Source organism: Trichechus manatus, unplaced genomic scaffold (assembly GCF_000243295.1).
Source record: "Trichechus manatus latirostris isolate Lorelei unplaced genomic scaffold, TriManLat1.0 scaffold00047, whole genome shotgun sequence".
NCBI lineage: Eukaryota > Metazoa > Chordata > Mammalia > Sirenia > Trichechidae > Trichechus > Trichechus manatus.
In genome coordinates this window covers 12,549,219-12,564,444 of record NW_004443983.1, presented here as the reverse complement: position 1 = coordinate 12,564,444, position 15,226 = coordinate 12,549,219, and the positions used below count along the sequence as shown (strand labels likewise).

General features: G+C 37.6%; 1 protein-coding gene across 4 annotated transcripts in view; it reads left to right on the top strand.

Moving 5' to 3' along the window:
- Positions 1–15,226, top strand: part of MAN2A1 (mannosidase alpha class 2A member 1) — a 194,281-nt gene that overhangs the window by 163,576 nt on the left and 15,479 nt on the right. For all 4 annotated transcript variants that reach the window (XM_023731986.1, XM_004377005.3, XM_023731985.1 and 1 more), the window contains 3 exons: positions 2,772–2,905; positions 5,500–5,641; positions 8,173–8,306. In XM_023731986.1, coding sequence (XP_023587754.1) covers positions 2,772–2,905; positions 5,500–5,641; positions 8,173–8,306 — 410 coding nt within the window. The remainder of the gene's footprint in view (positions 1–2,771; positions 2,906–5,499; positions 5,642–8,172; positions 8,307–15,226) is intronic.

Below are 15,226 nucleotides of genomic sequence, written 5' to 3'. Positions count from 1 at the left end.
TAGGAAAACGTTCTGTTTATGAAAGCTTGCTAAAGGAGAGTTTGCATTTTAGAGTAACAGATTTCCTAGTTCAAAGAAGATAACTGTTCTATCATCAGTTTATGTGATTTTCTTTTTTTTTTTTCCTTAACTTCCCAGTAGTGGTGGAGATATTTGAATCGTCTGCAGGTTCTTCTGGTAACTCTCAGAGGAAATGAATGTGTATGTTTAACTGGCAGAGATAAGTGGTTTAGACTGTGGCCATAAAGCAGGAAGGGAATAAAATTTATCTTCCCCCTACCCTACAATTTTGTGGAGCTCACACTCATAATAACTTTATGAATATAGTAAGAGCTTCAAGTTAGCTTATTGGTGTGCTAATTGAGGTTGTTGAGTTGGAAGAGCAACACGTGCCAGAAAGGAAGTTCTGTGAGCATTCTAGAAATTCTGTTAATGGAGGCTTCAGTCCACTTATTAATAAATACAGTTTTAGAAACTCAGGAGTATCATCACCATATTATTATTTATATTTTATAATTTCCAGTCTACTTTTCACATAAACATATAGTGCCTGGACTAAACAAACAAACAAACCTTCAGTTGCCATCCAGTTGACTCTGACATATGGCAACTCCATCCATATGTGTTAGAGTAGAACTGTGCTACATAGGGTTTTCATTGGCTGATTTTTCAGAAGTAGATTCCCTGGCCTTTCTTCCGAGGTGCCTCTGCGTGGACTCAAATCCCCAACCTTTCAGTCTGTAGCTGAGCGAGTTAACCATTTGCACCACTGTAAAAACAGCTTGGGGGCAGTGTCTGACATCCTCCAACCCTACAAAGGGGAAAGAGAACCAGGATCAACAGCGCAAGGCTGACTCTCATGAAGCGGAGGCCAGACAAGCCTCCTCTGTCTGCCATCTTTACTAATTCTGACACCAGCTGCCCCTCCCACAGCACTCTCTACTGGGTTCCATAATTCATTGTAGTGGCCACACAGAACTCACAGACCGTACTCACAATTATGGGGCTTCTTAGCGAAGTAACGATTACAATTTAGGCTCAAGAACACTAAGGATACAGTTCTTCCATCAGGATAGTCTCTCCCCAGCTGTGCTCGCAGGTACACCTCTCCCCGGCCCTCAGTCTCTGTCCAAAGGTGCTCAGCTTTCTCTGTCCGTGAGCCGGGAAGCCCCCCCACCCCCACCCGCACCCCCCATCTCCTGCTGCCAAGTCTCTGCTGCTGGTCTCTCCTTCTGTGGTGGTGGTGGGCTCCTCCTCTTTGATCTGGAATTGGCTCTCTTTTAAGGCAAAACTGACCAGTCCCCTCAGTAGTCCACAGTTACCGTATCATACAGTCACCTGGGTGACAGTTACAAGACCATGGCTAGAAAGGTCACATACAAAAGTAATTAATCACACTGCAACCAGCCAGGGACAAGTGCCTGGATTAACTAATATCCTTTTCCATATATCCCCCCAGATGGAAACTTCCTTTAAGTATTTGCTGTCACCTTCTGTAAGCTCTGGGGATTCTTTTTGGCTCCTAGAAAAAGACTTCCTTGCTCTCTTCTTCCCATTTTTCTTTATACAGCCCTCTTTGTTTAAATAATATCCTGGTTATCAGTACAGTTTAACAGATTTTGAGGAGTAGGGACAGGTGTGTAACAAAAATTAAAACCACAGGTAAGTTTCCAAAGCTCTTAGAACCTTAAAAAACAGCTTCAGCTCTATGAAATAGGATAGCCCAGCCTTTGTGATGACCATTTTCCAATTGCTCTCTTTCTTGTAAGATCCTGTGATCCTGTAATATTTCTCATACACACTTGTTCTGTATTCACAGTGTTAGATTTTTTCATAACTCTTCTCCACCCCTGAAATAGACTCAGGGCTTCACTGAGGACCCACAGATACAGTTAGGGTAGAATGATAGATAGAAATTACTAATACTTGAGGCTTATCCAAAAAAAATTTTGATACTCTGGGACTTTTCAAATGGTCCTGTGTTTTATATAGCAAAGGGAAAATGGATCACTCCATAAAAAGGGGTCCTAAGAGATACCAAGCTCAATTAAAATTGATTTAACATCTGGGGAGCTCTCCAGATTATACTGCACAAACACTAATATGGTAATACCAGTTCCAGTCATAAATCATCTCATTAGTTCTCCTGTTCTTGTCCTAAATATAGATTGTGGGCAATAATACACTGTCTTTTGAACCAGCAGAGTGTAACTTTTAGCTGGCTCAGAGGGAACGGTGAAGAAGTGGACTAGAATGGCTCTTTTAGGGAATGATGGTACATGTGAGAAGTGGACTGGCCTGTAGTAGGATTGACCTTTTCTGATTTAACATCCTCGCTCCCTTCTAGAACTTATTAGACAGTCATTTGTATGTTATTTTTTTATTGTAATATAAATATATATAACAGAACTTCTGTGAATTCAGCATTTTTTACATGTACAGTTCAATGCCACTGGTTACATTCATCATGCTGTGCAGCCATTACCACTATCCATTTCTACCCTATGGTGCAGTTCTGCTCTGTCCTGTAGGGTCACAGTCGACTCAATGGCAGCGGGTTTGGTTTTTCTTTTTTTTTTTAACCACCTTATATAGAAAAAAAGAGCGAGAAAAGGTGAATTGTGACACCAGTTAATATATGAAAATCATAAAGATATAAAGTAGAAAACAGGAAAATGTATATAACTTTGGAAGGAGTTTTGTGTAGTATATTTAAGAAAGGTGGGGCAATTAATTTATTTCAATCAATGTATATATATTTTTAAATTTAGGAGTAGAAGGACAGTCTGTGGAAATTTCCAATATTGTGGACATCAGAAAAGAATATAATCGTGAGATTGCAATGAGAATTTCTTCTGACATAAACAGCCAAAACAGATTTTATACTGACCTAAATGGATACCAGGTAATTTTCCTTCAAAATGTCTAAGTAGTGGTTGTAATTTGTATATAATAATTGCCAGTTAATTTTGATCCTTTGCAAAAATACGTTTAAAGTTGAAAGTTTTTTTTAAAATAAAACTGAATTGACAGTTGTAGGTTCTGTATTCAACCATAATTTCCAAACATAGAACAAATATTTAATAGACTACTTGTGAAAAGAAACATCTATTCATAAGGATTTATTTTTTCCAAAGGACAATTAGTGACCACTATTATGTTAAATACTAAAAAATACTTGAATTTGTCTAGTTGGAAGGAAACATAATTAGAGATTAATGGATTAGTTTTTGTTTTTCTTATAAGAAACTGGCCTATGAATATTTAGTTTATTCCATATACATTTTTAAATATATGATCTAATAATGATCTCTTTTAAATTTTAAGAAATGTAAGTAGGTATATATTTCATCAAAAATTCATGAAATACTTTGAAATAGTAATAAGAAAATGGATTTGTAAAATTTTTTCAGATTGTCAGTTATGCAATTTAATAGAAGTCTTTTGATTGTACCTGAGTTTCAGTATTCAGAACGTATGTGTAGGACATTATGTCTTTTAAGTAATATTAAAAAACATTAGCATATTTTTGAAACATTAGCATTTTAGACATTTCTGGCTATGAATAGTGATAATTTCACAACAAATGCTTTTACTTTGTGTGATTTTCATTGGTGATGGGTGGAATGGATTGTGATAATTTTCTCTTCTATGATTTTCTCCAAAAGTTAAATTTAAAGCTTTTCCAAAGCATAAAAATTGCAGCACACATTTTGAACTAACACATTAATTCTACTACAGCTGTTTGGTTTTCAAATGAAACCCTGACTTATATGGTGATTCATTTTCCTTGTATATGAAAAAAGTCTTTTCTTAAAATTCTGCAGAAGCAATTATTTTTCTGTGTGGGTGTATACGTGAATGAAAAACTTGGTTAAAATGAATAGCGAAAAATCTTTTCAAAGATTGAGCATTTGAATAAATAGGAAAATATTATTTTTAAGTCTACCAAGTCTTTTAAAATAAACCATTTTTTCAGCTTTTGAAAGAGTGGTACTTGGACAAAACTAGAAAGCTAGAGCCATGGGCGAGGGCTGGGGTAACAACAATATAGTTATGGCGGTTTAAATGTCTTTTTTTATAAGGATACAAGTTAATTGGTGTAGGAGGATCAGGATGGGAAAGAAAAAATGGGGAATTCTTTTAAAGTAGCTTTTTAAAAAAAACATTTTACAATGTTCACCAGTAAGTCGAGGGACGTACTGTGGGGTTGCTATGAAAATTAAAGATCGTATTTGTGAATTACTTAGTACTGTGCCTGGCATGTGGAGCCCTGGTGGCGCAGGGTTTAAGAGCTCAGCTGCTAACCAAAAGGTCAGCAGTTCGAATCCACCAGCGCTCCTTGGAAGCCCCGTGGGGTCGTTCTACTCTCTCCTATAGGGTTGCTATGATTCGGAATCGACTATGAGTCAGAATCAACTTGTTGACAACGGGTTTTGTTTTTTTGGCAATGTTAGCTATTAGCTTCATGCATTTCCCTTTTTTGTGTTTCATGGTAAACTGTCATGAGGGTGGGAAAAAAAGATGGCTTTTTTTTTAGACAGTTCAAAATTTTTTATTTTGGTAAATATATGTGTAACAGAACATTTTCCATTTAAACAATTTTTACATGTACGATTTAGTGACATTAATTTTGTTCATCCTTTTGTTCAATATTACCCTTACCCATTCACAAAATTTTCCATCACCCTTTAACAGAAGCTCAGTGTCTCCTAAGCATTGTGTCTTTCTTGGAGATTTTAAGTGGTGTGAATTAGATTCCCTGATAACAAGATCTCTGTTTGAAGTCTCTTCCTAGGGTTAGAATAAGCTACCTTGACCTGGGCCGGCTTTGGGGCACTGTCAAAATCTAAAAATAAAGTTAGAATGGTATTTCACACATTCAGATACTAGATGTAGAGAAATTATAATGTAGAACTATCTATTTTGAAACTAAACAAGAAGTGTAAGCATTGAATGGTTTTTAAATACAAGTATACACTTGATTATAATGTACTGTATTAGAGGATTTGGTGGTGAGATCTGTGGTATTTATTGAAACTGATTCCTTCCAAGTATTTCTTGAAATATTGAGATATTTCTTGAAAGGAGATAGAGAGCTATTACGCTTAGCATTCATTACCAAAGCAGTATGTTACATTTAGATGAGAAATGAATACTTAATACCTTTATGATTTGTTTTATGCAAATATTGGAGAGCTAGAAGACTTGTTAAGTATTTTTATTCTGAATTTAAATAGGAAAGCCTGTTTTTAAAATCTGGATAAGTTCCACCTTTCTCACTTAAAAATTGTTTTCTGAGATCCTCGTGATTTTTCATCAAATTGTTTTGAAGACTTTTAGTTTTTAAATTAGTTCCTTCCTTGAACAAGAAAGGAAGCTATTTTTTTTCCTCTTTGGGAGGAACGTTGTCTGTAATCAATACTAATTTTAAAAATCCATTTGTAAATGTCTACTGGTTTTTTTTTTTTTTTTTGAGAGAATTCTTTGGTCTTATAGATTCAACCTAGAGTGACGATGAGCAAACTGCCTCTTCAAGCGAATGTCTACCCGATGACTACAATGGCTTACATCCAGGATGCTGAGCATCGGTTGACACTTCTCTCTGCTCAGTCTTTAGGTGTTTCAAGCTTGAAAAGTGGTACGTATTGTTTATATTCTTTTTGCTCTGAAAGGTTTCAGTTCCAGGTTTAAAATTTCTCCACTGGTCAAATGTATAATTATCACTCTCACTCAATAACCCACTGTCTTTTTTCCACCTTTCTTCTTTTAACAACCAGAATATTGGTTCATTAATTTTGGGTTTTGTGAGGACAACATAAGATGATCATTTTCCTCAATTTTCAGATAAAGAACAGCTCCGTGCCGTGGTAAAAGATACTTTCGTTCTCCTGATAGCAGTTGTGGCAGAGGCCCCTGTGGTTGCCATGATTTAACAGATCCAGAAACTCAGCCTCTGAGCGTTTAGATAATTTGCCCAGGTGTGCAAAGGTGGAAGTTATAGTTCAGACTGAGTTTTTTCTCTGAATCATGGTCTTTCTATTGCACCCTCACCCAAAAGAGAAAAGGTAGTAGAGATGATAGAGACATGGGGATAAAGAGATAACAGACATAGCTTAAAGGGTCCAAAAGAGAGAAAGATGGAGAGAGAAAAAAAATAAAATAGACACTGCTGGTTTTTGGTAAAACTTTCTGTTGAGAAGTTTTTATCCTTTGTAATACATATATATAGTTATCATTTGGCATTTTATATTGTTTGTCATTTATATGTCTTCAATTGTTCTTTTTCCCTTAAATATTAACAGTTGCTAAGATAATGTCTAGAAGAGCCAGAGAGATAATAAATGAGTGAAAACTCCTGCTATATTCTTTGACACACCACTTTTTATATTAGGCATATGCATGCATTGTAGACTTCCACAAAAAAAAGTATACTACTGATTTTTTTTTTTGTGACCTTCTTTAGACAAAATCATGGGAGTTCATGCCATGAAAGCATTAATTCTGTTATTAAAAAAATAATAATAATGGCTTCTCATCAGGGATACAAGAGGAAGTGGTAGGGACTTGAGCAAACTGGAGTATATGGTTCTTCATGTGCGATGGGCAGCCACTACTTAGTGCTAGTTAATTGTCACCATATGTCTATGGGTCCAGTGTTGCTACATTTTTCAATTTATGAAAAAGAGCCCAGAAATCAATTTTATATGAAGTTGCCTGCTGTGTAAATGTTGACATAATTTTTCTTATAAAACACTATGTAGATAAAACATACAGCATCTTTGTGCCAGATGTGACTTTTGAGTCACCCATTTTTAAACTGTGCTTTAACAATTCTTACAGGAGACTAGACATCAGGACTCAAGCAGTGATGAACTCAGCCGTATTATCTTGCTTCCCTGATTAAGATGAGCTGAGAAATAAAACTCTGCCTGTGTTGTGGACACTAAAATCTTCTAGTATTTGAATAGCTACAAACATAAAAACAATTTGAAAACAATCCAAAGAAAATTGCTGTTGTTTTGTGTTATATGTACTAACATTTGAAGGCAGGGAGAACAAGAGTTAGAAATAACCAAGAGATTAATGTACTAATTTGGGTGTGAAGTGATGAAACTCCAGACAGTTTTAGGGGCAGCTGGCCCTAGTGCCTGGGGAGTAAGGTCTGGACAGTTGTCTTTTAAAACATGGATGTTGGATGTGGTAACTACATCAGTGGCCATGATATACCGAAAATTCTAATCATCTCTGGTAATTTTGTGTGCTGAACACCTAAATGGTGAAGAAAGAAGCTAAAACAGACTTGGTTTGACTATGTAAGAGTAATAGTTATTAAAATATGTTGTGCTAGCTATTTCCCTTTTATGTCAAATGATCATTTAGTATAGTAATGCATACGAATGAATAACTATACATGTTGGTTTGTTTAGCATATCTAGCTTTCTAAGTCTTATTCGAGCATAATCGTACGTGTACACACATGGCTCTGGCTTTTTAAATTTGTAATATTATAACCTAATCATTAGCCTACAACTTAAAACTAGAGGATAGATTATTACATAGTAAATGAAGGGACCAAATGTGACTCCACTAGAGCCAGAGGAAATAAACGATGGAGATACCACTAACACGGTATCAAAACAGGAAAGAAGTACAGAGAGCGTGTCTCCAAATTCTAGGGCTTTTCCAGAGAATTACCACATTTAAGTAAACTAAATTTCATTTGCAAATCCTTCTTAGATCCTACCCATCTGTATTTATCTTATTTCTCCATGTGTGATACGCATTTGCTAATGAACCTCGTAAACATCTTTAGATTCCAAATGCTAGTGCTGAAAATCTTCCAGGACTTAAAATTTACTCTAGGATTACTTTTTTTTTAAGTTCCATTTGAGTCTTGATTTGTCTGGTCCCGTTTTTAAATTTCAAATCAGGTATTACAAGTCATTAATGAAGAAAAGCAGAAATACATTCCTGTTTTATGAATTTATACTAGCTGCTTTGAGCTTTTATCAGGAGAAAGCCCGTCGTGTGGTGGGTTGTATAGATCTGCCTCCTTGGCTTGATGGGAAACTTCTTAAAGTGAGAGGTCATGCTTTGTATCTAATGGATCCACACTGAATACTTGTATTAAATAACCCTGGTCAGTTTTTTTGTTTGCTTGTTTTTTAGGTCAGATTGAAGTTATCATGGATCGAAGACTCATGCAAGATGATAATCGTGGCCTTGGGCAAGGTGTCCATGATAACAAGATTACAGCCAATTTATTTCGAATACTGCTAGAAAAAAGAAGTGTCACTAATTTGGTAGGAAAAAAATAACGTGTGTGTTTTGATGTTGTTTGTTCTTTGACCTCCAAAATTTGAAATGATGATTTACCACCATTTTTTAAAAAAATTTCTAATTTTAAAGTATCTTTATAATAAATTTAGCCCACTTTCACAGAAACAGTTGTATATATCCGGTAAGACTGGCATTTAGGTAACTTTATTTTTTATTTTTGCTTATTATATAGCTATTTAAAAAAGCCAGAGAATCAAGGTGAAATTTCTTCAAATTATGCTGAAAGAAATCAGAGTTAAAGAATAGAGCTTAATTACATACTTAGGAGACTAAGTTTGATTACTAAAATTTATTTGAAATCGTAGTGTACATATTTTAGTCTTAGATTCATCAGTTGAAGATGGATTTACTTGTCTGTCTTCTTTGTTTTTAGTGAAAATCCAGTATTCTGTGCTAAATAGTCTGGCAGAAGCCCAGTCAGACCTGAATAAAACTGACAATCTCCTTATTCAGGCAGCAACAAAGTCATCCTCGGAGTCCCCCATCAATTACTGATAACCACCCTCAGGTGGATCTGGACAGTGCCCTGTTGCTCTGTTTACTTCATTCTCCCTGTTTCCAAGCTAACCGTTTCAAGTCTTTTCTACTCACTTCAGCAGCAACCTCACCCTCCACTTGATAGAACATCCATTAGAATGCTCCTGTTTAGATACCAAACATCTACCCCCACCCTTTCCTTCTCGCTCCTGTTACAGTAGAGAAGTTCATCTTCCTTTTGTCTTAGGCCAGTCCTCCACTTATCCTTGGGGCTTACCCCCTTCACCCTCCTCAATATCCTTTTACTATTGATCCTTCCTCCTCCTCTCTCCCCTGCCCCCTCATAGCCTGCTTACCTAAGAGAGCCTTTCTGTTGGTTTTTAAACAGCTCCGTTTTCTCTTATTAAAAATAAAAACAGAAACAACCCTCGCTCAGATACTCATTCTCATTCCCCTTACGCTACAGTCCTCTCTCTCCTCTAGACCCAGAGTTTATGAAATGAGTTTATTTCACAACTTTTCTCTCAAACTCAATTCATTTCTGTCTGTCTTTAGCCTCCATCACTAAATCAGTGGACGTTTTCAGTCATCATCTTACATGACCTTTCAGCAGCATTTGACACCTTAAAACACTGCCTTGCCAGGGCTTCCATGGCACCACATTTGGTTTTTCTTCTACTTCTCTGGCAGTTCTTTATCTGCCTGATAGTTCTTTTTCAGTCATTAAATGTTGGAGCCCTAAAGGCTCAGCCCCAGGCCTTATTTTCTCATTTTATACAGTCTCCCTCAGCAATCTCTTCTGCTCTCCAGGGTTTCGTGACCACCTCTGCACAGATCGAACCCACAGTACATACCCCGAGCTTGATCTTACCTCTGACCTCCATACCCATCTTCCACTTGCTTCCTGACATTTCCTTCTATATCTCTCAAGGGCACCTCAAGTTCAACATAGCCAAGATATCATGATCTTTATTCCTTCAAACTTGACCTTTTTCCATCCATCCAGTGCTAAACCAGATGCCTAGGTTTCATCCCTGATAAAACATTTCCACCTCACTAGTAATCACGAGTGCCTGTGTGTCTCATCTAAATACTTCAGATCTATGGACTTCTTTACCTCCACCATCCTAGTCTAATTCACATCATGTATTTCATGGATCTAGTCTGTACGTCCACTCTGCTCTTCTCTTGCTGCCGTATCTGTTCTCAATCCAGTAAGCAGAGTAGTTTGTTTATTCAGAACCCAATCTGACCTTATTGCCCCCCAGCTTAAGCCCTCTGATGGCTTCTGATTACTGTCAGTATAAAAGCCAAAATCCTTATCATGGCCCACAGATCCCTCATGATATGAGCCCTGCCTATCCCCATCCTCATCTATCATGATTCTCCAACTCTTTCTCCTCTAGGCCCCACTAGGTTTCTTTCGGTCCCAAGTACTTGTTATGTACTGTCCCTCCACAGCATCTTTGCACCTGCCCTTTCCTTCTCTCTACCCAGGGAACTCTTAGTAATTGTTCAGATTGGAGCTCATGCTGTCAACTGCCTCTCCCTGGCCAGTGCAGATGCCCTTTTCCTGTGCTCCCTCAGAACCATGCATCTGTCGTCATGTATATGTGTGATTATTTCATCACTGTCTTTCTCCTCCCTTGGACAAAAAACTCCATGAGAGTTCTTGGCTACTGTCTAGTCTACTCTGATTCATGGCAACCTTATGTATAACAGAATGAAATATCGCCTGGTCCTGCATCATCCTCACAGTCCCCAGCATGTTCAAGTCTATCATTGAGGCTGTTGTGCCAGTCCATCTCACTAAGGGTCTCCCTCATCCTCCTTGGGCCTCTACTTCATCAAATACGATGTCCTCCTCTAGCGATTGATCCTTCCTGATGACGTGTCCAAAGCAAGCAATTCAGACAGTGTTCTGTTGTGATCTGTGAGGTTTTCATTGGCTAATTTTTGGAAGTAGATCTCCAGACCTTTCTGCTTAGTCTAGAGGCTTTGCTGAAACCTGTCTACCATGAGTGACCCTACTGGCATTTAAAATACTGGGACTGTGTTTCTCTCCACTGCTAGGATTGTTCCTAGCAGAGGAAACACCAAAGTATGTTGTACAGGTAAGTATACAAATGAGTAAATGATTGAGCTATTATAGTACTGTGCACCACTATATTCATCACACTTACTTCTTACTGCTCTGTCTTCCAAGAAATCATATGTATGTTCTTTCCCCCCTACTAGATTCCAAGGACTTGTCTACTTCATTTTTGTGTGCTCTGCAGGGCCTCCTTGCCTGTGGCACACATTCTATAAATAAAATACTAGCTGATTAAATGAAATGGCAACAACTGATTAAAGCAAGGAATTCTTGCAATGTCTAAAATCTTTTAGGAAAAACATTTTAATACCCATTTTAGATGTTAAGATTTATACATGTTCTTGGGAATCATGGTTTAAATCAATTACTGTGACAAGAATAGCTTAGTTTTAGGACTGAAACTACATAGGAAGATCATTGAGTGCTGGCAGCTACTGTCTTTTGTTCCTTCTGAAAATGTTTCTGGCTTATATGATTTTCTCTCTATATAGACACTAATCTATAAAACTTCTGTAAACTGTGGCAATAAAAATTTTCTTGTAAATCTATAAAGCTTTTACCTAGAAGTTAAACAATTTTCTTATTCCCATTTAAAACTTCTTGGATAGTAATTGATTTAAATTTGATCCAATGTTTTTTATAATCCTATGTTTGTTAAGTTTTTCTTTCACTCAACTATAGATTCTTGGGCTTAAATCAATAGTTTATTTTCAATGAAAAAAATGAACTAGAGAAGAGAAGATACATTTTAATTTCTAGTGATATTGATCAAAAAGACATTTGATTAAGAAGTGTTATATATCACGTAACTTAATTTTTCTAGAAGGTGTTTTTATTTTCAACTCAAACTTCTAAAATATCGATGGTGGAAACTGAAGTGGAGAGATGAGGCCTATTTCAGGCTTCCTGTACAGTGGTAGCTTTGAGTGAGTAGCTTTGAGCCTGCCATAGAAAGAATCCTGGGTGACTACACTGGAGTGAGTCCTAGTCTCAGTGTTCTACAGGGAGGCAGTGAGAATAAGAACTTGGAATGCTAATCCCTGGGAGATGGATAGATGCCCAGTGGGAGGACTGTGGCTACAAGGATTTGGCTGCCATCCATCTTAATGACCCTTAAGGGTCAAAGGAGGTAGGAAGGAGAAATTGTCTCTTTGACATTGACCGCTTTTATTTTTGTTTCTTTAGCTCTTACCCCCACCTGCTGCTGGTGGTCGTGTTAGTTAAAGGGGTAGTGAGCTAGGAATTAAAAGCCCAGGGGTTTAGTTCAAGTGTTAAAACTGTGTCATTTTACCTCTGGATCCCAATTCTTTATATATAAGGAGAAGAAGTTGGGAGAGATGAGATTAAAAACTCAAATGCTTAAATTGGTTAGGAAAGTGATGGCATGAGGGTGTTGGCCAAGTGTCAGGACAGATACTTAAGTTTTGTGGCCTAAGGGTCTGGTGAACCTAGGAGGAGGCAGCCACAGCTCAGCTCCAGCTGGCTGTTTCCACGCAGGAATGCGGCCTGATAAGGCTCAATTTTCCAGTTGTGTTTTTTTTTTTTTTTAAGCCAGAAATGTGGTTTTTGTTGTTGTTGTTTTATTTTTTATGTGAAAACTCCTGATTTTCTTTCTCTTTCTTTGAAGTTTAGCTTAAAAAACAAACCACTTTTTAATACCATGGAGACCTACAAAAACCTATCAGCCACATTTGCCCACAGGCCACCAGTTTTCAACTGTTGCCTTGATGATATTTATCTCTAAATGTTATGATTCATTTCGATTTTCATTTATTTTCTGTCTACCTCTCCCTTTTTCTCCCCCACCTTTTCCCCAACAGTGTTTCACTCTCATGTATCTGTATTGCATTTGCTTGTTAATTTACTAGATTAAGTTCAGCAAACATTTATCACGTTTGTGCCATGTATCAGGTCATACAGAATAAACACTGGTAGCTAAAACATGATCTCGTACTAACCTGTATAATCTAGCAAGTGCTGATGTAGATGAGATGGAAGCCTTTCATGTTCAGGGACCTTATACTTACGTGAGCTTAATGAATAGCACCAGGGAGCCTGGCCAGAAGTTCTGATTTAAGGAATAAGGGCTGGGACCTGATGGATAGGATCTCACTCAGCCTTGTATGGTTTGGGTCAGAATGTGCTGGAAGCTCTTTTTAATTTCAGGCAGGCTGCAGGCAGAAAGGTAGACTGGCATAGTCTGAAGCCTCCTGACCAACAGGTTAAACCAAACAATGTATATTAAACTATATTATTTACAACAAGAGTGGGGTATTCATTTATAGCTTAAACGAACAAACGATTTTCATATAGCAAACATATTTTACAAACTTTGGGTTTATCACACAGCTTATAGCTGAAAGGTTATATTTCTAGGATGTTAATCAAAGTATTAATAGCTCAACAGTTAAATGGAGCCCTGATGGCACAGTGGTTAAGCATTCAGCTGCTAACCAAAAGGTTGGCGGTTCAAATCCACCAGCCACTCCTTGGAAACCCCGTGAGGCCGTTCTACTCTGTCCTATAGAGTCGCTATGAGTCGGAATTGACTCAAGGAAATGGGTTTTTTTTTGTTTGTTTAACAGTTAAATATCTTGGTGAGCCTGTAAATATGATAAGAAGATGCATGAACGGTGGAACCTTGGGTGAGACTTTGCCCTACCGGGCCTGGCTGGCCTACAGAGGTGTTCTTTTTTCATGATACTCTTATGGCACTGTTCCATGAACTTCTCTTCCTTATCTTACTAAGGACAATAAACCGCACGGTTCTCGAATTCTCAAAATACTATGTTCACAACACTGTTTCATTTTACAAGCCTTTTCATAAAAATATATTTGATTATGAATCTTTTTTTTTTTTTTAATCCAGAAGTAGCTAAAAGGTGGGGCTTATTCATTTTTTTTTTTTTATTGTGGTAAAATATATGTAACAAAACATTTTCCATTTCAGCCATTTTACCATGTACCGCCCAGTGACGTTAAGTACATTCACATGTTGTACAGCCATCACCGCTATCCATCTCCAGATTTTCCCATCGCCCTTAGCACTCAGTGCCCCTTAAGCAGTAACTTTCCCTTTTCCCCTCCCAGCTACCCCTGGTAACCATTGATAAACTTTGGCCTCTATGCATTTGCCTATTCTAGATATTTCATGTAAGTGGGGTCGTACAATATTTGTCCTTTTGTGTCTGATTTATTTGACTCGGCATAATGTTTTCAGGGTTCATCCATGTTGTAGCATGCATCAAGACTTGATTTCTCGTTATGGCTGAACTATATTCCATTGAATGTATGTACTACGTTTTGTTTATCATTCATCTGTTGATGGACATTTCACTTTTTCCACCTTTTGGCTATTGTGAATAGTGCTGCAGTGAACATTGCTTATATTTTTTATTCCATTGGGAGCTCTGTTCCTTCTAGAAGGGTTGGGAGGAGGCCTTTGGGGTGGCATTTCCCAACACAAGTCTGCAGAGCAATGTGGAACTGACAATATGAGATTCAGCTGGGGAGGCATTTAAGCTTTATGCTCCCAGGGCTCTTCCCCCTGTAGATTATGATTCAGTAGATTTGGTTAGGACCCATGATGTTTTTTAAAGGCTCCCCAAGTCACTCTGATGTTTGGTCAGCTTGGGGGATGCACCGAGGGTCAGGACTATTGATCTGGGCTTGAGAAGAGTAGTATATACACACGTTGCTGCCTCTGAGGTGCACATGATCAGTCAGGGAGTGTCCCACCTACTCTCACTGAGCCCATTGCCATCGAGTCAATTCCTACTCATAGTAACCCTATAGGACAGAGTAGAACTGCCCCATAGGGTTTCCAAGGAGTGACTGGTGGATTTGAACTGCTGACCTTTTGGTTAGCAGCCGAACTCTTAACCACTGAGCCACCAAGGCTCCACTCTCACTGAAGTGCCCAGAAATTCCTCCAAGAGCGTAGAACAAAGCCAGAGATCTTTTCTGAATGTTTCTTGACCTAGAATAGACTTGATGCCTCCCAAATCTGGTAAGTCAGGTGTTTTCCTTTCTGTGGAATCTTTTATCTTTTTTATTACTCAAAAATGATTTTGTCAGCAATCCTGACCTACATAATGAAGTCCTTTGATCTTGGAGTACATTTAAAGTGTCTTGTTGAAAATGTTCCTGCTCTATTCATGTTATTCTACAAGTTGCATTAAATTTCAGTATTGTTGGAGAATATTATTTTATATGCCTTATTTAATCTTTCCTTTAAAAGAGAACGTAGAATGGATGCATTTTTTTTTACAACTCTTTCAGACCTAATAGTTTTTGTCAGTATCTTAATAT